This window comes from Conger conger, chromosome 4, assembly GCF_963514075.1.
Source record: "Conger conger chromosome 4, fConCon1.1, whole genome shotgun sequence".
Classification (NCBI taxonomy): Eukaryota; Metazoa; Chordata; class Actinopteri; order Anguilliformes; family Congridae; genus Conger; species Conger conger.
In genome coordinates this window covers 15,867,549-15,889,412 of record NC_083763.1, presented here as the reverse complement: position 1 = coordinate 15,889,412, position 21,864 = coordinate 15,867,549, and the positions used below count along the sequence as shown (strand labels likewise).

The window sequence follows — 21,864 nt, the reverse complement described above, 5'->3', positions numbered from 1 at the left end:
AGGTGAGAAGAGAATGGCCAGACTGGTTCTAGCTGACAGGAAGGTGACAGAAACTCAAATAACCACACATTACAAAGATCGTATGGAGAAGAGCTTCTCTGAAAACACAACACATCCTGAAAGCGGATGGCAGCAGAAAAGTCTATTAAATAAGTCTAATACATATCTAATAAGGTGGTCACTGAGTGTATATTCAGTGCCGTGGGTTGGCATGCAATATAGCCAAAAATAAACATGCACATTAGGCTTTGAAACTTTATAGTTAAAAGTTAAGAGCAGGAGAGGGAATGGAAATGTATAACTCCAGAGACAAACTCCCTCTCGCTGGGCTGGTGTGTGTTCTTGTGTCAATCAATGTCAGACGGGCAGAGGCAAATTCACATGAGTGTTTAGACTACTGAAAATGTTCTTATCTTTCCGGCAATAACAATCGGAATACCTGCCTGACTGGTGAGAAGGGGGATCTAATGCAGGCCCCGGGGAACAGAGCTTCAGTCCAAACATGATGGACGAGGATAGAAGACAGTCCACCATCTTGAATGTACAGATTACATTTCAGTGTTTATACACCTTTTGTTGTTTAAACATTTCAAACTAGAAAGTTATATCACAGGCCTTATTCTGAATAAGTAAGTTTCTTATCAGAAGAACAGCAGAGATATAGACAAAATTGAATTTTCTGAACCGCTTTTCATACCAAAGAGAATGTGAACTGGACCTCTTGGGTTTATTTTCAGTTGATGCACCAGATTCTACTGTAACTAGACTTCATAACACACCCCTGCTTGGCAGTAGAATAATTTTCTGGATAAAAAAAGAAAAAGTATAATATCAACTGACTAGAGTGGACTAGATATACCATGTTTCTTCAGTTCTTTATGCATAAAAATAATATTATAATTAAACTGACATAAATGTGAAAAATCTTTTAGAACAAGAGATTCCAATGAGGCACTGCAGTAAATGGCAGTCAAATATTTTGCGTACTTGGACTGTAAAAGGCCGAACTACCTTATGCGGCATTAAATAATTTTAGATAAGATAAAATATAGAGAAGATATACAATACTATTCTAATTTTGTAAATAAAATTCTAGCTTTATTCTATTATTATGGCCATCGGACCACAGAAAAGCCAAAGGCAAATCAAAAAATTGTTTATGACCAGCCAAATACATTTTTAAATTAAATACATTAGTCAATAATTAACGACAGCTACCGTTTCCGCTTCAACTGTAGAGCCTTTTGTTTATTTGCCTTATTTAAACATGATAGAGTAATACTGCCATCTGTTGGTTGGTTAAAAATCTACCACATTTATTTTTTTCATTGATATTGAGGAATGCACACAAATCTCACTTTTAATGTTTTACATAATTTGGGTATTCATTACACAATTAGTTGCCGCCAATGTATACAAAAGCTTCATATATCTGAGGGTATGCATACAAAATATATTAGTTTTAAAAATGCGCTGTATCAATTTTTATAAGAATTATTCTCCGCAGAGTTTAAGAAAAATGAATCACTTTAATCTGCTGTCAACATAGGAAATGGCCAATTCTACTTACTTTCTTAGTATTTCAAATCATTTGTCCAGAAAAACGTATTCAGTTGAGAAATTGGATTAAGCACAGCAATTGGCAGGGTAGCAGGCACAAAACACAACATATGGATAACGAGGTTCTGCTCCAGGGCAAAAAAGGGCACAAACATTCTGCTATTGCAATAGTGTGTTAGCAATGCATCTACGGTACATGCAGTTTGACAATTGCAATTTGTGAAGAACGTGGTTTTAAAAAAGTGCCGACTCGAAGACGAGCTGGTGCAAGATGCGGTAGAACTTCATGCGGTTCAACATCGGCAGTTCACCAAATCTAGAAGCAGCTTCCTTGCACTCTCAGAAAGCCATCTACTGAGGCATCATTGAGGATGTCAAATTTTTGTCCAGTTCAGTGTTAGTTCATTTGTTCATTTGCTAGGTCCAAAGTTCATTTTCAATGCCCTTCATCATTCTCCAGACGTCGTCTTGCACTGCATTAGGACGAAGGAAGGCACCCAGCTGGACCTTCCCACTTTTCACCGCTTCTCCAGCTTCTTAAACTTGGCCTCTAAAAAGGAGTCACATGACCTTATTTTCAGACTTCTGTATACCGACAGTAAACTCAATGTTGTAACTACACAGCACAACAGAAATTCACACAGGCAATAAAGTCAAATTTCTCGAAACCTCTGAAGCGGCCATTATCTGCACAACAAACCTGCATGTGGAGACACTAGCTCAGGCTGAACACATGCGGCATTATCATGAAAAATTTTTTATGTACGCATAATTGAAAGTTAGTAATAAAACTGTGATTTTCATTTTAACAAGTGCATGGTAGTAGTGAAACAACAGACTTGTAATAACATGTTAGGACTGGGAGGAAAATCTGGCCTGCCAAAAAACAATACCTCAAATGGTTCGTAATATATGTCTGAAAGTAATTTGACAGAGATGGGCAATTGTTTGATTTACTCTGAATAGATTCATTTCCAGTTACTGAGAGAGAAACAGGATGGCAGCAGAGACAATGATGGCCGTGTACTGTAAGGGTTCCAAAGGGATACAGGACTGTGCAGAAGTCTTGGGCCCCCTAGACTTTATTATATATACACGTTTGAGATTTCCAAATATTCAGCTTCCAAAAGATTTAATTTTACAGAGACATTTTTGTATTTTATTTTAAGAAGTAACATATTACTGTAACAATTGACTACTATTTTACATAAAAACTTTATCAAGGCTGTCTTAGATCAGAAGCAAAGAGCCAGCCAAAGTCTGCAGAAGAACTGTGGCAAGTCCTCCAACATGCTTGAAATAACCTCCCTGCTGATTGTCTTACAGAACTGTAAGACAGAATTGGCTATTTCAGAGAAGTGGTGCAGTTTTAACGGTGAAGGGCGGTCACAAAGAATATTGAATTGATTGCCAAATTACTAAAATGTAATGTAAAATGTATAGTATGTTTATTTAGGACGTTTCACTGAAATATTTTTGAAAGAATCTTATCTGTACAGAATGTTATACAGGTGCCTCAGCACAGTACGGTATATTTACGATACTCCATGGGTCTGGGGAGACCAGTGCAGCTGAAACATACCCAGCTTTTTGGAGTAGGTGTCCAGCCTGTACGCTGCTTGTTCCAGAGACGTCACTTGCTCTTCAATTTGGTTGATCTGGTCCAGGTAAGGCTGCAAGCTAGCATCTTTTATAAAAAATAATAATAATAAAAAGAAAAAAAGAAAGAAATTAGCACCAAGTTTAGTTTCACATATAAGACCCGGTCTTATTCTTGGTGACCTTAAAGAGGTAGCAATGAAGATTTTATACATGAAAGCTTAAGTATGGCAGCTTATTTTCTTAGTTTATTTTCCACCAAACACCACCTTCTCAGTCGAGGTGTGCATTATCATTGCTAAATAAGAGCCAAGCATTCTAAACATTTTAAAATAAAATTATGGTGCGATTGCTGAAAATAACCACTAATGATTAAATCAATACACAATGGAAGGGCCCTACAATCACAATTCACCATCTCCGCAACCTCCTCCAAAGGTATAGCAACATGAGGTCTCTGAAATGCCTGCTTATTTTCCACACACTTCACTGTAGACAACAAAGGTGTCTCACTGGCCAGGGGCTTGCAACTGTGTTATACCCTGGCTGTATTATTCTCCCTCCCTGGGCCATTTGTGTACTAGCCTCTGCGACTCCCGGCCACAGCCAACATATTCTGGATTCAATCCAGCCCATAGGGAGCATCAATCTTACACCCCACACACCTACATCAAAGTCACAGTCACTCCACTTGATCCTACATGAAGATCAAACCTCACATTTCTGATTAAGATCCTGCAGGTTGCGACTGATGTTTATAGATATGTCTTTCATTTCCATGTATTTCAGACTGGTGAGTTTGTTCATGTTTTCCAGGAGTTTGTAGTCTTCACAAGTAGCTGGAAAACAAAACAGGTATTTTCATGAACAGGTTGCTGTTAAACAGATTAGGAGACAAAATGTCAACCTTACCCTTATCAAACGAAGACCATATTACTGGATTTTTCTTCACATCAAATTCTGATTATTTGGATTCCTATTCTCGAAGTCAAGTACCTGCCTTCTCCAATGGGCATGGGTGCCATTTGGTTACAATATGCAAGTTTACCTGTGAGTTCTCCTTGCAGAAATACAGCCATCTTGTCAAACATGTCCCTGCAGAGCTCATCGATATTGGGCTCAGCAGGCTCAGTGGCTTCCTCTGCAGTTTCCACACCACCGTCATCTGCAATCCAATAGCACCAAACTGATGAGAATGCTCAAATGCTCAGACAGGTCGAGAGGACTGGCTTACTTAACATTTACATTTACATTTTAGTCATTTGGCAGACGTTTTTAATCCAAAGCGATTTACAAGTGCATAGGTTCTACCACAAGTCAAAGCATCACATCACATCACATCACATCATAACCAGTGAGAATTCTCATATTAAACAGACAATGGATGCAATACAATCTTCAAAACAACGATGAAACAAGACTCGAGACAGTACAAAACCATATAAAATGTTCTATACAAAACTGTTAACAAGCAAGCACAAATTAATTTGAAGCTCAAGCTGAAAATACCCCCAATTCAGCGTTAACTGTTGGCTAAACGAACACAATGCAGCCTCCGTTGTTCAGAATGACACGTCGTGCATTACACGTGAAGTTAAGAAATTATACAATGAACTATACTGATACGGTCAAGTAGTTTATAAACTAAACGATCTAGCTCCAAATGCAACGTAGATCCCAATTACAATCTGGTTAGGTTACCATTGCCTTTGCCATTACGGTGAAAACAGGAACTAGCTAGCTAACAACCAAACTCACTGTTATTGCCGGGCTTTTTAGGAACTGGTGCTAGGTTCTCAGGTGCAGTGTCTGGAACTGTATTCTCTTCTCGCTGGTCAATGTCCATTATCGGAATGCTTTCTGGTTGATATAGCTAACGACGAAGGTGAACAAACCGTATAATCGTCTATTACCCGTTTGCTGCCATTTCAAGTGCTGGTCGCTAGTGCGCAGAGGTGGATGCTGGAAGTTGAAGTCCGAAGTATGTAAATCCCTTGGTGTGTTCGCCGAGGTTTTAACTTCATATCCCATTATACTCCGCGCAAAAATCACATGACTGAAGAGTAATCCACGTGATATATTTTAATTCGATCCATGATCTACAGAACAGGCGACCCCACCCTAACATATAATACATGCCTGTCAGTGAACATTGGCAGGGTAATCCCGCCTTTTACGTCAGTAACTTCAATATTATGGAGCTATCTTGGTAGTAGTGCTTGCTGCAAGTTTTGTTAGAAGGGTTGAAATTCACTATCGTAACGTATTTTAATCTCAGTGATTACGAAGTAAATATTGAATGTGTCGCTTTTTACATCAAAGCGAGCTAATAATTTTGAACAGCCCCAGCAAGCATGTATTGCTGCACCACCTGATTTTTGTGCTATCGTAAATGTGTACATACTATCTATAACATGCAAAATATTAACTAACGTTCCATCCGTTTATAATATTCTGCACTTTTGACATGAATGGTCTGTCGTTTTCTATTTAAGCGGGTGGAACGAAGTGACGCTCCGACGCAGCCTGCGTAGTGCGTAGTAGACTTTTCTGCTGTTATGGCCATCGTGACTGGGTGGAAGAGGTTAGCAGGGACTGTAAACATGGCGGCGTGCACAGCCAGAAGTCTGTGCTGTAAACCCCAATATTAGTGAGTGAACTACCGAGACAAGTGAACCATGGAGACCGAAGAGGAGCAACATATGACAACGCTGCTCTGCATGGGCTTCCCTGACCCCGTAGCTATCAGGAAAGCTCTTCGCTTGGCCAAAAACGACATCAACGAGGCAGTCGCGCTTCTAACCAACGAGAGTCCCGGACTCGGGTATGGGTATGAGCCCATGGAGAGTGGGCCTGCTCCAGGGCCTGGATCCGGTGGTGATGGAGAAACCAACAATCGTAGTGGGAGTGGTACTAGCGGGTTTGACCCACCACCGGCTTACCACGATGTTGTGGAGGGCGAGGTAAGTAACGAGCTACCTCGTTATTTAAATTTTAAATGATCATGTAATATGCATGCCACTAGTAGCTAACGTTAGCTTGCAAACACCAGACAGATTGGTATGACATCGAGCTGTCATCGAGCGAAGGAGGGAAAACCCAAGGTGGCTAACGTTAATAACATTTGTCGAGCAGCAATCTGATTTGTCCATAACGTTAGATAACTTAATAATTTTCGGCGATATGGACTCAGCTAACGTGAATTGCTTCATACATTTGAACATGTAACGTTATGGTTATGTATGGTTGCGTACATTTGGCTAAATGATCAAAATGAAGGGTGACATTTTAAATTAGTGTGCCAACTTGCTAAAGATAAATATTCCCTCACCATACTACGATATGGAGAAATTAAGAGAACTTGAGCTAACGTGATGGTTGCACTTGGTAGTGGTTTTCTACTTCGGCTTGGGGGAGGGGATTCGACGAGTCTTGAATCTTAAAACAATATGATATTGGTTACTACATTAGCTAGCTAGCTATATAAATTAAAACAGTTGGGTTTTGGTGAACAGCTAATAACTAAAAGTGCAACAAGTCTAACGTTTGCATTGCTACCGAGATAATGCTGAATGAATGAAATGCGAGGATGTATCTAGCTATCTAGTTATCCTTACCGATCTGAAAACGCCTTGGGTATCATAGTTAGAATGCTAAGTATGCTACCTCTCTGTTTGCTTAGCTTAACGTTACATCTTCTATGCTGCAGCAAGGTAGCCACTTAACGTTAGCTGACCAACCAGCTCGTTTGTTAAGTTACTTAATGGTAGCTAACGTTAGATGCTTAACCTTAGTCACCTGACATGATGGATCTCTTGATCTGTTCATGAGAAAGTTAGGTTATTATGGGAGAATCCTTATGAGCGCCATGTGGGAAGTTGGCTAGCTACCTGCTAGCTGCTAAATGGACACTGTATCGTAGAACATTAGTTAGCTATGGTGTAACTGTTGCTGTAATGCTAGCTAGCTAGCTACCTAGTTATATTGGTTTACGTATAGCTAACGTGACTCGGTGGTATCAAGAAACCGATATATAGTAACGTTAGCTAGTTATCAGGCTAACAAATAGCTACAGTAGTCAATTGCTCTGCAATTGTACATAGCCTGTTGGTAGTGTATTGGTTTTGTGGAGTTCATACTTTGGTTTATGTTAACTAACTTAATATTTCCGAATAAGACTGAGGAATAAAGAATATGTAAATATATTTCCACGCCCTTAAGAACTAAAACCTTATAAACAAGCACTGCTAAACTGAGATGCTCCATATTTTATTTTTATTTCGACAATATTTTGGCAGTAGAAATAAAAACTAATCTTGGAACACAATTTCCCCATGTGGCCAGGGTCTATTGGTATATAAATACATTCCCCATTCCCATTCTGTAATTATGTGTAATTATGTAATCTTTTATGAATGAAAAAGCAGACTTTCTAGTTTACTGTGTATTTGCATATACCTTGCCTCATGTAAGTGTCTTCATTAGTTAGCAAAACACGTTTTAAGGTATGACGTCTAGTGCAGTAGTCTTTGAGCCTGTTCCGAGGTGCATACACACATCTATACATCCATCTAGACTGTAGACATAAGACCGCTGAATCGCATTAGTGCGATATGTAAGGAGAAACAGAAGAGCAACTCATCAACACAAGGATGAATATGACCATCTCAGCCTGTTTGTTTGGGGTGAACAGTGTTGAAATGGTATTTCCAATTCCGTGTGAACCAGAGCTAGAACAACACAACATGTGTGACTGTTCAAATACTTATGCACTGCACTGTGTATGTGCATGTATTTATACATACAAACATACACCTCACAGTCTAGTGCTTCCCATGCTTCTATGTTTTGACTCATTATCGCTGCTTTGTTTTTGCCTTTGGAGCGTGTCACAGGATGCAGGCTTCATGCACCCATCCTAAATATAGCTCCAAGTCACAGTGATACTTACAAGCAATCTCTGGTGAATTGGAACACATAGTAACAGACAGGCGTGTTCTGTTACTTCTCCCCTCATCGGAGCCACTGCACAACAACCAGGGGAGTAAACCTCGCTGGATTGCAACATTCATCCTCTGCCTTAGCCCTCAGATCACACTGCTCTGTGCCCTGGGAGCTCACAGCTCGACAGGCTGGTTCACACACCCCTTCTTCTTCACACTATTTTATACAGAGAACAAATAGAGGGCACTTGTCCTTGTCCACTGCTATGATTTCCCTCAGTTCTGGTGGTTCATATATTTGATCCTGTCATTTATGTGCTTTCTCATGTGTATTTAATATAGCAATGAGCAATTGTTGATTTGCATCATGCATTCTGAGGAAGGTTTGTTGACCATTGGCAGAGGAAGGTTTTTGGCTTAACTTACTCTTAACCAGCAAACCTATGTTGTACTTAAATTATTTCATTATTTATATCAAAAACAACAATTATTATGAATAATAATATTAATATTTTTGAGCTTTTTGTGTGCTGGTAAACGGCTTTGTCTTGCTTTTTTGGTTGTTTTGTGAACTGGTTTGCTGGTTCAACTGTTATCGTGTTTGGTGTAGTGCTGTTTATATTCTAGGCATTAAATCAGTAATATGTTGGTAGCCACCTGCAAGGCTGATGAGTCATGTAGATAAACTGTCCTGCAGTGAAAGTTAATGGAGAATTTATCTAGCATTTTCAGACCAATTTATTTTCTATTTTGGAAATGTCCAGGCTTCACATATGGTGGCCTAAAGGCACACGCCTTCCTTTCTGAGACTTTCACTGCCAAGTTTCACTGTGATCGATTTAAAAATTGCATGTTTTTTTACAAGGGTTTTTTGTTCTAAAGCCTAAGTATTCCATTGATTTACATGTAATGTACTAGATACTTCTCTCTTTATTCACAGAAGTGCCACTATAAGCGAAATGTTAGCTCTGCTGAATTGAAGTATTGCACCAGCACTTTCACATTTGACATTCTTGGCCAGTTACACTGGATGCAACATTCATGCATCTGTGGTAAATATGTTTCATGCAAAAGATGTTTTAGTTCCTGTTCCTGTTCAGTGTACCAATAATTGCAAACTATGTTGTCATGTGGCCTATTGTACCTACTGGGTTGTGAAAGTTTTGATTGGGGTTTGTGTCCATTTTGGAGGGAAAAATCAGAATATGTGTAGTCTGACGCAATATTCTGTCTATTCTTACTACAACAGCAGCACTTGGTATGTGACTTCCAAACTTCTAACACTAGTAGATATTTTAGAAGAGCAACCACAAAATTAAGTCAAATGGATCATTTAAGCCCAGTTTACAAGTACTGCCAACAGTCAATAAAACGATAATTTCTGGCTGTTATGATTTCCATTGCAACCATATAACAAATCAACAAGAAAGCTTTTGGTGGGTTCTGATTTGTCCTGAGACCATGGACAACATAAGTGTTGTTTGCATTGGTTATTTTAAACGCGTACTTGATTTCTATGGACTGAAGTGTCCCATGAATTTTGAATATATATTTAAAAAAGTTTCTGTCTGGACATGAGTGGAAAGCAAATAAAAAATAAAATAAAAATTCTGCTGATGGAATGAGTTTAGTTTATCATGTTGTCTGCAGTGCCATCTCGTTTGTGTAAAGGTTTTACTTATTAATTCAAATTAATATGTCGACAGATAGGATCACTTTAAAAGCTTGTGATTTTAACAGAAACATTTTTATTGAAAATGTAGAATTGTCTGGTCCGCGTGATTTACAAAGTAAATTATGTTTTTGTAGGATTTTTAATGAAAATTTTTAACTTGACAATTTTGCCACACAATTCTTGTAGAGCAATTCAGATTACCCTTCCCTTGTTCATCTCACAAACAGTATTGATGTGACACTTCTAATCCTGGGAGTACTGAAGCATTAAGGAAGGCAGAGTGAGCGAGAGAGCGGGATTGCTTCCTTCTCATTTGTCTGTAGAAGAAATGCACTTCCTCTCCTTAGATTTATGTTTATGCATTTTACTCGATCGGTATCAGTCTTGGGGAAACACAAAAAAAAAACAAAAGGCCTCATTTGAGCTCATTTTCCCCATTAGGCTATCGACTGCATTGTAACCATTAGCTAAATATAAATCAGTTTCATTGTGGTTTGCAGTTTTAGATACTATGTTTTCTTCCAGCCTCATCTATGAGCCTTATGATTCTAGCACATTCAGCCGTCTTCCATCAATGACAGGCTTATCTGTGTTTGATGGCCCTGTGTTATAGGGCAGTTGGAGTTGAATGGGAGTTGCTGAGAATTGTCTTTACAAGGCCGGAAGAACCATGAAGACTGGGTGGGAGTGATTGTACCATTTGGGGATGTGAGAGATGTGTGAGGTGTAAATGACATTTGTATTTGAGGTAGTGCATACCATTCCTCCTTCTGCACTACGAGTAAATAAAAACCGATACCACAGCAGCAGGCTGTAGGTGTTGACTTCTGTACAGTGAGCAGCATTAGAATAGTTATAACCTAATAGAAGTCAGTGGACCTGATTGGAAATGCTGTTAAAAAAATAACACACAACTTGTTATTCGAACAAACTCCTGATATGTTAGTATTTACTCTTATGGAGATATTAATATCTGTTTGAATCACCGTTTTGATCCAATGCAAAACCACTATAACTGTAAACCAATACATGCAAGATATTCTCTGAGCTGGACCCTCAGAACTAAAGGAAATATAAACATCCACCACCAAAAGATGTATGACTGACGATTGTCTTATTCCTACCATTCAGCTGGCATTTCTGTGCGTCTTGTCTGCTGTGTTTTCCCTGTATCCTACACAGTGTTGAAATGGTATGACTCTCCAGGGATTGCAAAACACTGTGAGAGCAAAATACAACTCTCCGGGGAAAATGCAGTCCCTACAAAGTTGGTTGGTGTGAAAACGAGCAGCCATTACTGTTATTAGAACCCATTTATTTTATGTATTGTGTGTTCACTCATCCAATGATCTGACTGGAGTAAAACCACTATGCCAACATTTTCAGTTACATATTGCACCTTTAATTTTGAATTAAATCTAAAATGTGATCTTATAAAAAGGCAACCAGAGTAAACTCAAAACACATTTTTACATATTATTTCATTTATTTAAAGAAAAAAGAATCAAACACCCATATCACCCATGTGAAAAAGTGACGGGCCCTTTAACTTAACTGGTTGCACCACTTTTAGCAGCAAAAACCGCAACCTTACGCTTCCTATAATTTCATATCAGTCTTTCACATCACTGTGGAGGAATATTCGCCCACTTTTCTTTGCAGAACTGCTTTAATTCAGACAAATTAGTAGGTTTTTGAGCATGAACTGCTCGTTTCAGGTCCTGTTACAGCATCATTATTGGGTTCAAGTCAGTATTTTGTTGAGGCCACTCCAAAGATTTTAATCGCCGTGTCCTTGAACATTTTTTGGCAGGCCACCCACTCCTAGGAAGATTCACCACATTCCAAGTATTCTCCATTTAGAGGTTATGGCTCTCAGTCCCAGAGCCTTAAAAATGGCTTTTCCACACTGATTTATTTCTTACCTCTTCTGGAATTTTCTTTGATCGTGGCATAGTGTGGTGACTACTTCACTTTGATGGTAAGGCTCATTATGAGTGAGGTTTCAACAGGGCCGGCTGCAATCAAGCCTGGCTGTGTTCAATCAGTTGAACCTAGTAATGAAAATCTGTTTGGTTAATTGGTTTATCAAGTAACATATGGGGGATATTGGTGTTTAATAACTGTCTTGTGTTTACTTGGTTACACATTAAATTTTGTCTGAAGATCTGAAATCAGGAAGGGAGCAAATCGTTTTTAACGTTGTATGTGCAATGGGTTATTCCAGTGCCAGGATTGGGAATAGGGTGATTAATCTGGTTTAATCTGCACTTTATTTTAAAATTGGGTGTGTCTGAAGTCTTGTCTAGGAATGGGTACGCCACGCCCATGTGAGTATAGCTGTATTCTTGGCTGAAGTGAAGGTCTGCTGTGTCATTGTTTCTGTGGGAAGGGAGTGGAGGTGCACTGCACTATTCAAGGACATGTCATGACATTCTGATCCCCTTCATACCTGCAGTGCCTCATCTCCATCTGAAGGCCATGGATATGGAAATGTTGCAGTTTCTAGGCTGAATGCTGTCTCTCGCTGGCATTGTGTTTGCTAGGCTGTATGTTTCAAGCTGTGTTCAGGGATCTGTGTTAAGGGGCAGCTGTGAATCTGCCTTGAGTCAAATATTTCAGAGAAAACAATTTCCTCAACTGTACAGTATTCCCGTAGGCTAGGACAAATGCTTTGGTCTGTTGGACGCCTGACATTTTACAAACCAGTTTAGATGCAGTCTAGTCAATATGAAAATTATATATTTTTTCTTAGAATGTTACATTGACAAAAATGTGTTTCAGTAGTAGAAATATGTTGCACTGTTGTTTCATTCTTACATTTATTGCATGATTAAATAAAATGCCTTATTGAACCAAATGTATAATTGAATCAGTTATAGTTTTACTTGAAAAAAGGAAACCTAATTATGATGATTACATGATGGGGTGTGTTAAGTGGTATACGAGTTTAAACAAATTGCCATTTTAAATCTACTCCAAGCTGGGGTAATGTAGCTAGTCAAGCAAATATCTGTTGCTATTGCACTTGCTGTAATTGGAAACTTAGCATTTTCATTTACAAGTGCTCCTCCTGCTTATTTTATGTTGAGAATAACTGGCCTATTGCAATGTATTCTGTTGTCACCGAGTTTGCCAGCAAGCTAGGCAGTTGTCTGCTGTACATCAGAAATGTAATTATTTCTTACAATGTACAGTACAAACTATGTGTTTGGTTATATACTATTGTTATAATGAATGAAATCTTTGTGTTTTGTAAGGAATTTCCAGCCAGGTTTTTATTTTAAGAAGTGTTTGATTGACTTTGCACCTCTGCAGGTTTAATATTGTGTGAATGTGACTGTCCATCTCTGCTTGCTTGGCATAACCCCGCCCCATCCCTGATATGCCATATGTGTCTCTGGCAGAGGAGCAACGATGAAAATGGAAACTGCTCCGGCGGGAACATGGAGTTTCCCACCACCAATCTGTACGAACTGGAGAGCCGTGTCTTCACCGACCATTGGTCCATTCCCTACAAGAGGGAGGAGTCGCTGGGCAAGTGCCTCATCGCCTCCACGTGCCTGGCAAGACTGGGTGAGGCCCGTATACACTTACTGATGTCTCCCATATCTCTTACAGGATTCCTCACTTATTTGTGTGCTTTAGAGTGCGCTCAGTATTCAGTGCTTTCTGTCTCCAAAATTGGACACGTCTTTATTTGCTGGACATATTAAATATGTGCTGCTGTTTTTTGGACTAGAAAATTGGCAGATGTGAATAATTAAACATTTTGCACAGCACTAATTGGCATGAAATGCCTAATTTCACACAGCTGTCATAGTCACTCTGCAAGACAGTGTCAGTTACCGGCAGTCTGTTACCAGTTTTTAGCGTATAGTAGTACAGTGCCATATTTATGCAGTTTTTCTTTCACTGCTCTGCTAAACTTGTACTTACAATTCAGAACTCATTATAACTGTGTTGAATGTTGCTTCACACAAATGTTTACCCCCCCCCCCCCCCAATGCGTTTCTCCGTACCCTATTCCAAATAGCAGTCTAGGTGCGCACAAATGTCAGTTCAAGATACAATTGAGCTAATTAAATAATTAAGAACGGAAATTGGGACAAAATCCTGAAATGGAGCGGCCCTTGTTGTGCACCCCTGTAGTATTGTTGTTCTGTAGCTGTCCTTTTATTTGCCTGAGGCTGAATGGTGCTATGTGCAGGATAGGGCAACCCCAAAGAGATATTTTCATTCTGCACTGCCAGCAGCAGGGTGGGGGTGGCAACAAGCCTGAAACTGTGTTGGATTGTTGTACTTGCTGAGAAGAGGCTGCCTTTTCACAAAATTACAACAGTATGGATGCATGAATAGAATGATGCAGCTCAGTGATACATCGGTTATATACCCTACATGGGTTATCGTTGATTGAATCGGGAGCTTCAGTTTAGTAAAAGGACTAAGATTGGATTGTGGCTAAATGTATAGTCGGCTAGCATATGAAGGGCTCTCGTGGTGTCATTGTTTTGTAACTCCTTTGGCTACAGTATAGTACAGGCTCCTGTATCACATTTCTTGCTCACAGCATGCACTCTGGTAGCTTTACCTTATGAGGTAAAACTATGTACTGTTATGTGCTGCCTTTCTCCACTGCACAACCCTGTTTCTCCCTGAAAATGGGATTATCAGAAACTCTGTCTTCGCCTAAATACAGAAAAAACAGGTTTGAGCCCACATATATTTATTTCTGGATTTGTGTTTTCTTGGTGTCAGACTGAATGGAGCTGCCATTGCTGGTAGATCGGGCCCTGTGATCTCTGCATGCATTTATGCAGCTTTGATCTAGCTGCTGTCTGCCGTGAAGACCAGGAAGCCCCCAGCAGTTCTGCTCCACAGCAAGGGCACCTTGTTCGTCCAGCGTTGTTCTGTAATTAAGGCTTCTCTTATCCAATCTTTCCCTTATCTGCCCAGGTCTTGCTGATGCAGACGAGAACTGCAAGAGGTTCATAGACCGATGTATGCCAGAAGCCTTCAAAAAGGTAGCAACCCGGGGTGTGGGTGTAATGCACTGCAGTAATCATATTCAAAATGTCCACACATTAGAATGCATTTCTTACCTAATACTTTAAAGGGTATTCTAATTTAGTGCTTCACAGGCGTTCGGCATTAGGATTGTGATGGCGCCACAGGATTAATGCAGGTTCTGAAGGGTTGGGTCAGTCGGTCACCACACTGTTTCCCTCTTCATAACTTCTCTCTCTCCCCCTCCCTCGCTCTCTCCCTCTGCTTGCGATAGCTGCTGACGTCGAGTGCTGTGCACAAATGGGCCACAGAGATTCACGAGGGGATCTACAACATGCTGATGCTGCTGGTGGACCTGGTGGCTGAGCGGGTCAAGCTGGATCCCATCCCTGTAGGGCTTCTGGGGGTTCTCACCATGGTATAACCGGCCCAGCCACTTTTCATCTTCCACTTCCGCTGACCACACCAGTTTATCTGCCACGGGGCTTTACATGGAAATGAGCCGTTTGCTAAATCTTGTACAAAGCATCTCTTCTTTCTGTGATTAATTTATTTGTGCAAAATCTCAATAAATGAAACAAATAAATGAAACCAAGCAAACAGTTTGTTGGACCACTGGCAGTAGAGAAGCTGTCGGTTGTATCGATATGCGAAAATGACTTTTGATTGAAATATTTTCTTTCTTCTTGAAGGCCTTTAACCCAGACAATGAGTACCACTTCAAAAACCGCATGAAGTCCTCCCAGAGGAACTGGGCGGAGGTGTTTGGGGAGGACAGCATGTTTGCCGTGTCCCCCATCTCCAGCTACCAGAAGGTATTCTACACCGGCCCTCTACCGCTTCTGACTTCTCACAAGAGAAGAAAAAGGAGCACAGCAGGGTTATTTTCCCAAGTAGTGTTCTGTACTGAGTTTGTGATTTATCTGAAAGTAAGTTGCATTTATTGGCTTTGCGGAGGGCGGAGATGTGACAGTTGTTCCCGTTTCCTGCTTCATCATTGTTCTGCTCTCAGAGATGTGTGGCTGAATGGTAGGGAAGAGACACTGTTTATTCGTATTCTCTCTTGCGCAATCGAGATGTTGTTGGCTTTCTGTCAGGGCAGGAGTGTGAGTCACAGCTGCTGCCCAGTGCAGAGAGCACATTTGCAACAACAGGACTGTGTTATAACCTGCTAGTCACTGACCAAGTTCACATACTTATAATGTGTCTAATCTGAGCCATGTCTGACCAGCCACTTATTTTAGCACCACTGTTGGATAAAGTCCTATTGGAGAAAAATGATTGCTTGATTGCTATTATGCAGATTCTTCGTTTCTTTGGCTTAAAAAAGGGCATCCCTGGCTTTCCAGGTCAATCAGTGTTGGGATCAGTTGAGATCAGTTGAGAATTCCAGTTAACTTTATGCATAGTCCTTGAAAGATTATGTAATTGATATTGAGAGATATATTAGTTCAAATTTGACATTGAGATTTGTTTTCACTGAATTCCTTTAACTTCCATTCAAATTCTTTATCCTGCGTCTGTCAACCCAGATGTCATTCTGTTAAAGTGCCTTTTCCGAAATTTCCAGTATTGGGTAAAATGCAGATATCTTTGTGCACCAAATTAAAATAGTCAGTTTTGAACAGAAGGAAGTGAGAGGAAAAAGTAGGCCAAGTGAACCCAAAATGTAAATCTATAGAAGGCGGAGGGATGAGATGAATCAGCTTTTTTTTCTTCTTCTTTTTTTTCTTGCAGGAGCCACATGGATGGCTTGTCGACCTCGTGAACCGAGTGAGTATTACACACCTGCACTCTTCAGAAGTGTCCTTTAAACAGCACTGCACACTGTACAAACAAGTCCTTGGTGCTTTCAGTCACACTTGAATACCCTGTCTCAAAGTATACAATATCCTCTATTCCACATTACCTACTTTACAAACAAACCTCGTAGACGCTCCCTTTTACTCTACACACAGGGCCTAGACTCCCTACCAGCCACTGTCTAGATCCAATATCCAGCCTCCGCCCTGTTACACCTCCTGTCCCACAACCTCTTCCACCCCTCCGACTGTCCCCTTCCCCATCTCTCCCTCCCTCACTCACTCCTTCTTCTCCTCCATATATCACGCCATCCAGGGTTACCCATCTTCCTCATTGCTCCTTCTCCTTGAGTCATAGGCAAATGTCTTGTCAGTTTCGTTTAACATCTCATCTTTTGCCATCCTGCCAAAGCAGGAAAGCCACAATGTAAATCACAGGCCATTAATTTTTTTATGATGTTGCAGAGAGCTCTTCATTATCATGGATGCCCTTTTTAATGTATAATAAAGCTTGCTGCTTGTAGATCGCCGGTCAGCCCTTTATCTGATATGAATTCATTTGCTTCACCTTACTGTTGAGGCCCATTGCAGGTGTAGCGAGTTTATCACAACAATTATCTTCTCCCATTTTAATGCCTTGAGCTGTATCTGCCATGCCTGTGTTTCGCGTGCTCTGAGAGGTGAATTCTTGTTTCCAGTTCGGGGAGATGGGAGGATTCACCGCGATTCAGAGCAAGCTGAACGCCGAGGAAGTGGAAATCGGGGTGAGTCAACCGTAACGCGACGAAGGTGGGACCGGCCCCGCTAACTGTTGAGCACGGGGGAGCGGTGTGCCGCTTGATCCCGCCGCCATTTCTCATGCTGCTCGTGGAAGTGTGTGGGCGGCGGGGGGGAAGAAGCGGGGCGTGCTCATCAGAAGAAAGATTCAATTAATTCAGCGGATCAGAATGCGCATTGGGTCCTTGTACTGTTCTGGTGTTTACCCGGAGGAATGAGAGACGCTCGCAGCTTTCCTGCGGCGGACTGAGCTAGCGCGTGTCGTACCTCGGTGAACGCTTACACTTTAAGGTGAACTCCTTAAAGGAGCAAAGCGGCGAGGCAGGCGTGTTGACGGGCAGAGCTGAACTGTGGTTCTGACTGGAGCTGATTGAGCCGTGATGAAGAGCCTCCTTACTGTCAGACTCCTCTTCTCTCCCCCTCTGTGAGCTCAAGAGCTGTCTTATTTAAGTCTCTCTAACAAGTGCCTTCTGCTGACACTGCCACAGGGGTTGGTGCAGCACTGCTATGTGGGGCCTCAGTCAGTGAGGCTGTCAGGCTGGACAGTCAGCATGTGATAGGGTTTCAGATAGAATGATGATTTATTTGAACTGTGTGGCGTATGTAAAACTGTTACATGTGGGTGGAAATGCATGAAGTTTTGGTTTGAAAGGCTATTTTCCACTGCTCCACTGGGCAAGATGTGCATCTGAGCCCCCACAGTCACCCAGTTTATTCATAAGGGCACACACACACACACACACATACACTACAACTTGTGCTGTATGGGTGCAGTTATCTCTGTCTATAACCAGAAATTTTAGAGGTGGAGATTGGTAGGGATAGTGAGTTATTGCAGCAGAGTTTACCTTTGCACTCTTGCAAGGAAACTGCTTTTTGAATTTGGCCACATCATTTTGTGATTTTTGCCTAAATATGTTGATGTTTGTTAACCGTTCAATATCATGACACCAATTAATATATTTTATACTTTGGCTGTTTTGTACTGCACTTATCCATAATTACGCGAAGTACTGGTAAAATGTGGTCCGTACTGAAATATTATTTAGTGCAGCAGATGATGAAACCAAATGCATTCTGTCCATAATTCATCAACTATAATGGAGCTAAAATTAGGAACTGTGATAGTGATACTCCGTTACCCACCGTCACTGAAATGTTACAGGCAGGTTTGAATTGATCATCAAGTAAAGCCCATTGCCTTAGTTGGCCTGTTTAAAAAGTGTTCTAAGTTTCATTTCTTTATTCACCAGCTGTAGTATTAGCCAGGTGCCTTTTCTCAGTCATCTGCTGGAAGAGAAGCAATTAGTCTGAGCTCAAGAGAATGTAAGCAGGCTTGTCGCTTAATGGGTTTGCACGCAGTTGTCAGAAAACCGTGACCGAAGATGGCTTAGCTGTGTTTTCAATGAGACGTCAAGCACTTCAACAGTGGGGGTGTTAAATGTGTTCAGCAGTTTAACCATTATAAGTATTCATTATCCCAGGCCTGCTTTTTATTCTAAACTGCAGATTGATGTATTTCTCAATATACACTCAGTGAGCTCTTTATTAGGTATTTATTACTCTTATTGTTTTTGCTTATTGGTCTTCTGCTGCTGTAGCCTATCCACTATCCACAGAGGTTTCATGTGTGTTCAGAGATGCTCTTCTGCACACCACTGTTGTAATGCGTGGTTATTTCCATTACTGTCAGCTTCGAACAGTCTTGCCCATCTCCTCTGAGCTCTCATTAACAACGTGTTTTTGCATTGGACTGCTGGATGTTTTGTTTAGTTTTTTCGCATCATTCCCTGCAAACTCTGTGTGTGTGAAGATACTGAGTTCTGTGATACTCAAACTACCCTGTCTGGCACCAGCAATCATACCACAACAGCTAAACCTCGTGACCATGTCACCATGCCTTTATGCATTTAGTTGCTGCCACATGATTGGCTGATTAAATATTTGCATTCACAAACTGGTGTTAAGGTCTCCCTAATAAATTGCTCACTGAGTGTTCATTAGTGTGCTTTCATCTTTTATTCACTCAAATAATGGTTTATCAGACCAAAGTTTCAAATGACTACATTTTGTTTAAGCCTCTCGGCTATGCGTTCACCTTCAGAAAGTTACAAAGGAACAATTTCAGCAAGCCTGTAGAAAACCAAAATGGGACAACAATGCAGCTCTCCTTTTTGAATGAGTGTGTTTACAAAAATGTGTGGAATTTTACACTGCTGGCCCAGGACTCCTCCCTGAGTGCTCAATCACAGGCTCCTCTGGTGTGACACTGCCCTCTCAAAAGGATGTCACCTCTTGCCCTGAACCTTTAACCGCTGCTTGAGGCATCTAGGCTCACGCCCCGATTTGTACAGAAAACAAACATGTCACTGGAGTGTGTTTATTGGATTGTGATGTAGAGAAGATGTAGGCTGTAGTATCATTCACGCCGTTGGTGGATTACCACATCCAAGCCAGCTCCCAACACAAGCCAGAAATTTCCTCTCCATGCTTCTACCTGTTTGAGCAATGTTACCCTTTGCTGTTTTACCTTTAGAAGTTAGTACTGTTGTGGAGTGGTTTGTGCTGCTTGAAAGGGCCCCGGATGAGCTGTGTGTCAGTGTGTGGCTGTTTGTCTCTGCAGAGTGTGTCTGCCCTGGTCCAGCCACTGGGAGTCTGTGCAGAGTACCTCAACTCCAGCCTGGTCCAGGTGAGCGCAGAACCATGTTTCTTATGGCCAAACATGCGATTGCTCTGTGTGATGGCACAGTAGTCAACATGGTCGTCCGTAGATGCATCAGGGTTCTGATTTCTGTTCTTCCCTCAGCCCATGCTGGATCCCGTCATCCATAAGATGATCACCTATGTGCAGAACCTGGAGGAGAAAGACCTGAAAGATAAGGTACTGCAGTGACATCATGTCCACTTACTCTGCTTACTTTGAAAGGGGCCAGGTACTTGATGCTGATAGCATCTCATTCACATGCAAAATGGATTCTATTTCCATTTGAAACCTTGACACTACTGTACCGTAACTCGACGGCTGTGGTCTTTTATACCAATACGCTTTTGAGAGAAACTTTGTAACGTATTCACTGTGGACCCTGTCGTCCTGCTGTTGATCACGCGAGTATCCGTGTCTGGTTTACGCGCAGAGGCTGGTCAGTATCCCCGACCTGCTCTCTGCCATCAAGCTGCTGTGCATGAGGTTCCAGCGGGAGCTGGTCTCCGTGGTGGACCACCTGCGACTGGACATCCTGCTCCGCATGCTGAAGACGCCCCACTTCAGCGCCAAGATGAACTCCCTCAAAGAGGTCAGGGGCCGTACTCACACCCACACTTCCCCTCTGGCCACACCCGGGCTCGCGATAGGCGTGACGGTCAGAGTGTGTCCACAGCAGGGTCCGCTCCCGAGGCTGTAAATCTGTCCAGTGAAGTAGCACGAGGGATGTGTGGAAAACCGCGAACCCGTGTGACTGTATCGGAATTCTACTTGTTTTTTTTTTTTTTAATAGCAGTGAAAAATCTCTTGGTGTAGCTTAGAGTCTTTTCAGCATAAACATGTGATCACTTTGATAATGTTCAGTCTTCTCTTCTCTGTATTGTAGGTGACAAAGTTGATAGAGGAAAGCACTGTGTCCAAGACTGTGAAGAATGCCATAGACACTGACCGACTGCTGGATTGGCTGGTAGAAAACTCAGTCCTGTCAATAGCCCTTGAAGGTAATATCTTTTAAACTTTTGAGGCTAGGACAGTCTTTTGTATTACATACTGTATTAACATATTAATTCAGGAAATAAATAATAAACATAGACATCTTCCCTTTAAGTTATGGTGTAAAATTTTGCATTTGTATATTGTTTTGTTTTTAGAATTACAAGCTCTTGATGATAACCTTAGTGTCCCTACTGTATTAGCATTTGTTTGTTGACCTTAGCTGAAGGACATTTTCCTACAGTCACGTCCCTATAGAAGTGCTTTCATTCCCTTAGCAGTGTACTGTACCTTTTCTAGGAGTGTAATCTTCACATCTGACTAGACCTTCTCCCTCGGGATGGCTGGGATTAGAGTTCTTCTCTTTAGCATTCAGAGCAAACAAGCACTGTCGAGCCAGTGATGAACTAGCAAAGAGTCTTTTAGTTCATCTTCTTTTTACTGTGTTTTCTTTCTTTTTTCTTTTCAATTTATCCCTCTCCCCATTCCTGCTTTCGCTCTATTTCTAGGTAATATTGACCAGGCGCAGTACTGTGACCGAATAAAGGGAATCATTGAGCTCCTTGGCAGCAAACTCTCCTTGGACGAGCTCTCCAAAATCTGGAGAATACAGGTCTGTATCTCTGCAGAATGACAGTAGTCAGGCCTGGCTGCTGTAAAATGGCTAAGACAAAGTAAGGGACCGAAAGCAGCCAAGTCCTGTGCAGTCTCATCCTGTGCTAAAGAGGCTAGCCAGACCGCATCAACTGACCTAACCTATTGTTGCTTTTGAAATTATATACGCTCGTTTGCTCCTGCTTTTCACAG

The 21,864-nt window shown here is 41.2% G+C and overlaps 2 protein-coding genes across 6 annotated transcripts in view; one reads left to right on the top strand and one right to left on the bottom strand.

The window, feature by feature from the left end:
* Window positions 1–1,295: 1,295 nt before the first annotated feature.
* On the bottom strand, window positions 1,296–5,152 carry bloc1s2 (biogenesis of lysosomal organelles complex-1, subunit 2). 2 transcript variants are annotated; one of them, XM_061239699.1, is made up of 5 exons: window positions 5,073–5,152; window positions 4,208–4,324; window positions 3,879–3,998; window positions 3,143–3,247; window positions 1,296–2,110 (listed from the first exon to the last, which is right to left on the bottom strand). In XM_061239699.1, exons 2-5 carry the CDS (start codon window positions 4,248–4,250, stop codon window positions 2,079–2,081), a joined length of 300 nt encoding a protein of 99 aa, XP_061095683.1. In that variant the 5' UTR covers window positions 4,251–4,324; window positions 5,073–5,152; the 3' UTR covers window positions 1,296–2,078. The 2 variants fall into 2 exon arrangements, with proteins under 2 accessions (XP_061095683.1, XP_061095682.1); XM_061239698.1 differs by having other exon boundaries at window positions 4,918–5,127.
* A 167-nt stretch (window positions 5,153–5,319) lies between these two features.
* Window positions 5,320–21,864, top strand: part of usp24 (ubiquitin specific peptidase 24) — a 50,616-nt gene continuing 34,071 nt past the window's right edge. For 2 of the 4 annotated variants that reach the window (XM_061238342.1, XM_061238341.1), the window contains exons 1-12: window positions 5,320–6,122; window positions 13,185–13,353; window positions 14,734–14,801; window positions 15,059–15,202; window positions 15,477–15,599; window positions 16,522–16,557; window positions 17,285–17,350; window positions 19,987–20,052; window positions 20,170–20,244; window positions 20,498–20,656; window positions 20,951–21,065; window positions 21,567–21,670. In XM_061238342.1, the coding sequence (XP_061094326.1) occupies window positions 5,838–6,122; window positions 13,185–13,353; window positions 14,734–14,801; window positions 15,059–15,202; window positions 15,477–15,599; window positions 16,522–16,557; window positions 17,285–17,350; window positions 19,987–20,052; window positions 20,170–20,244; window positions 20,498–20,656; window positions 20,951–21,065; window positions 21,567–21,670 (1,410 nt within the window). In that variant the 5' untranslated portion in view covers window positions 5,320–5,837. The remainder of the gene's footprint in view (window positions 6,123–13,184; window positions 13,354–14,733; window positions 14,802–15,058; window positions 15,203–15,476; window positions 15,600–16,521; window positions 16,558–17,284; window positions 17,351–19,986; window positions 20,053–20,169; window positions 20,245–20,497; window positions 20,657–20,950; window positions 21,066–21,566; window positions 21,671–21,864) is intronic. The other 2 variants (XM_061238345.1, XM_061238343.1) reach the window with 1 other exon arrangement.

Bases quoted from the DNA above. Each gene is read 5' to 3' on its own strand.
- bloc1s2 (XM_061239698.1), bottom strand. From the start codon at position 5,005: ATGGACATTGACCAGCGAGAAGAGAATACAGTTCCAGACACTGCACCT. The intron at 3,999-4,207 runs GTAAACTTGCAT...TTTGTTTTCCAG, and splicing joins TCTGCAAGGAGAACTCACAG to CTACTTGTGAAGACTACAAA. The intron at 3,248-3,878 runs GTGAGGTTTGAT...TTTTTATAAAAG, and splicing joins GCAGGATCTTAATCAGAAAT to ATGCTAGCTTGCAGCCTTAC.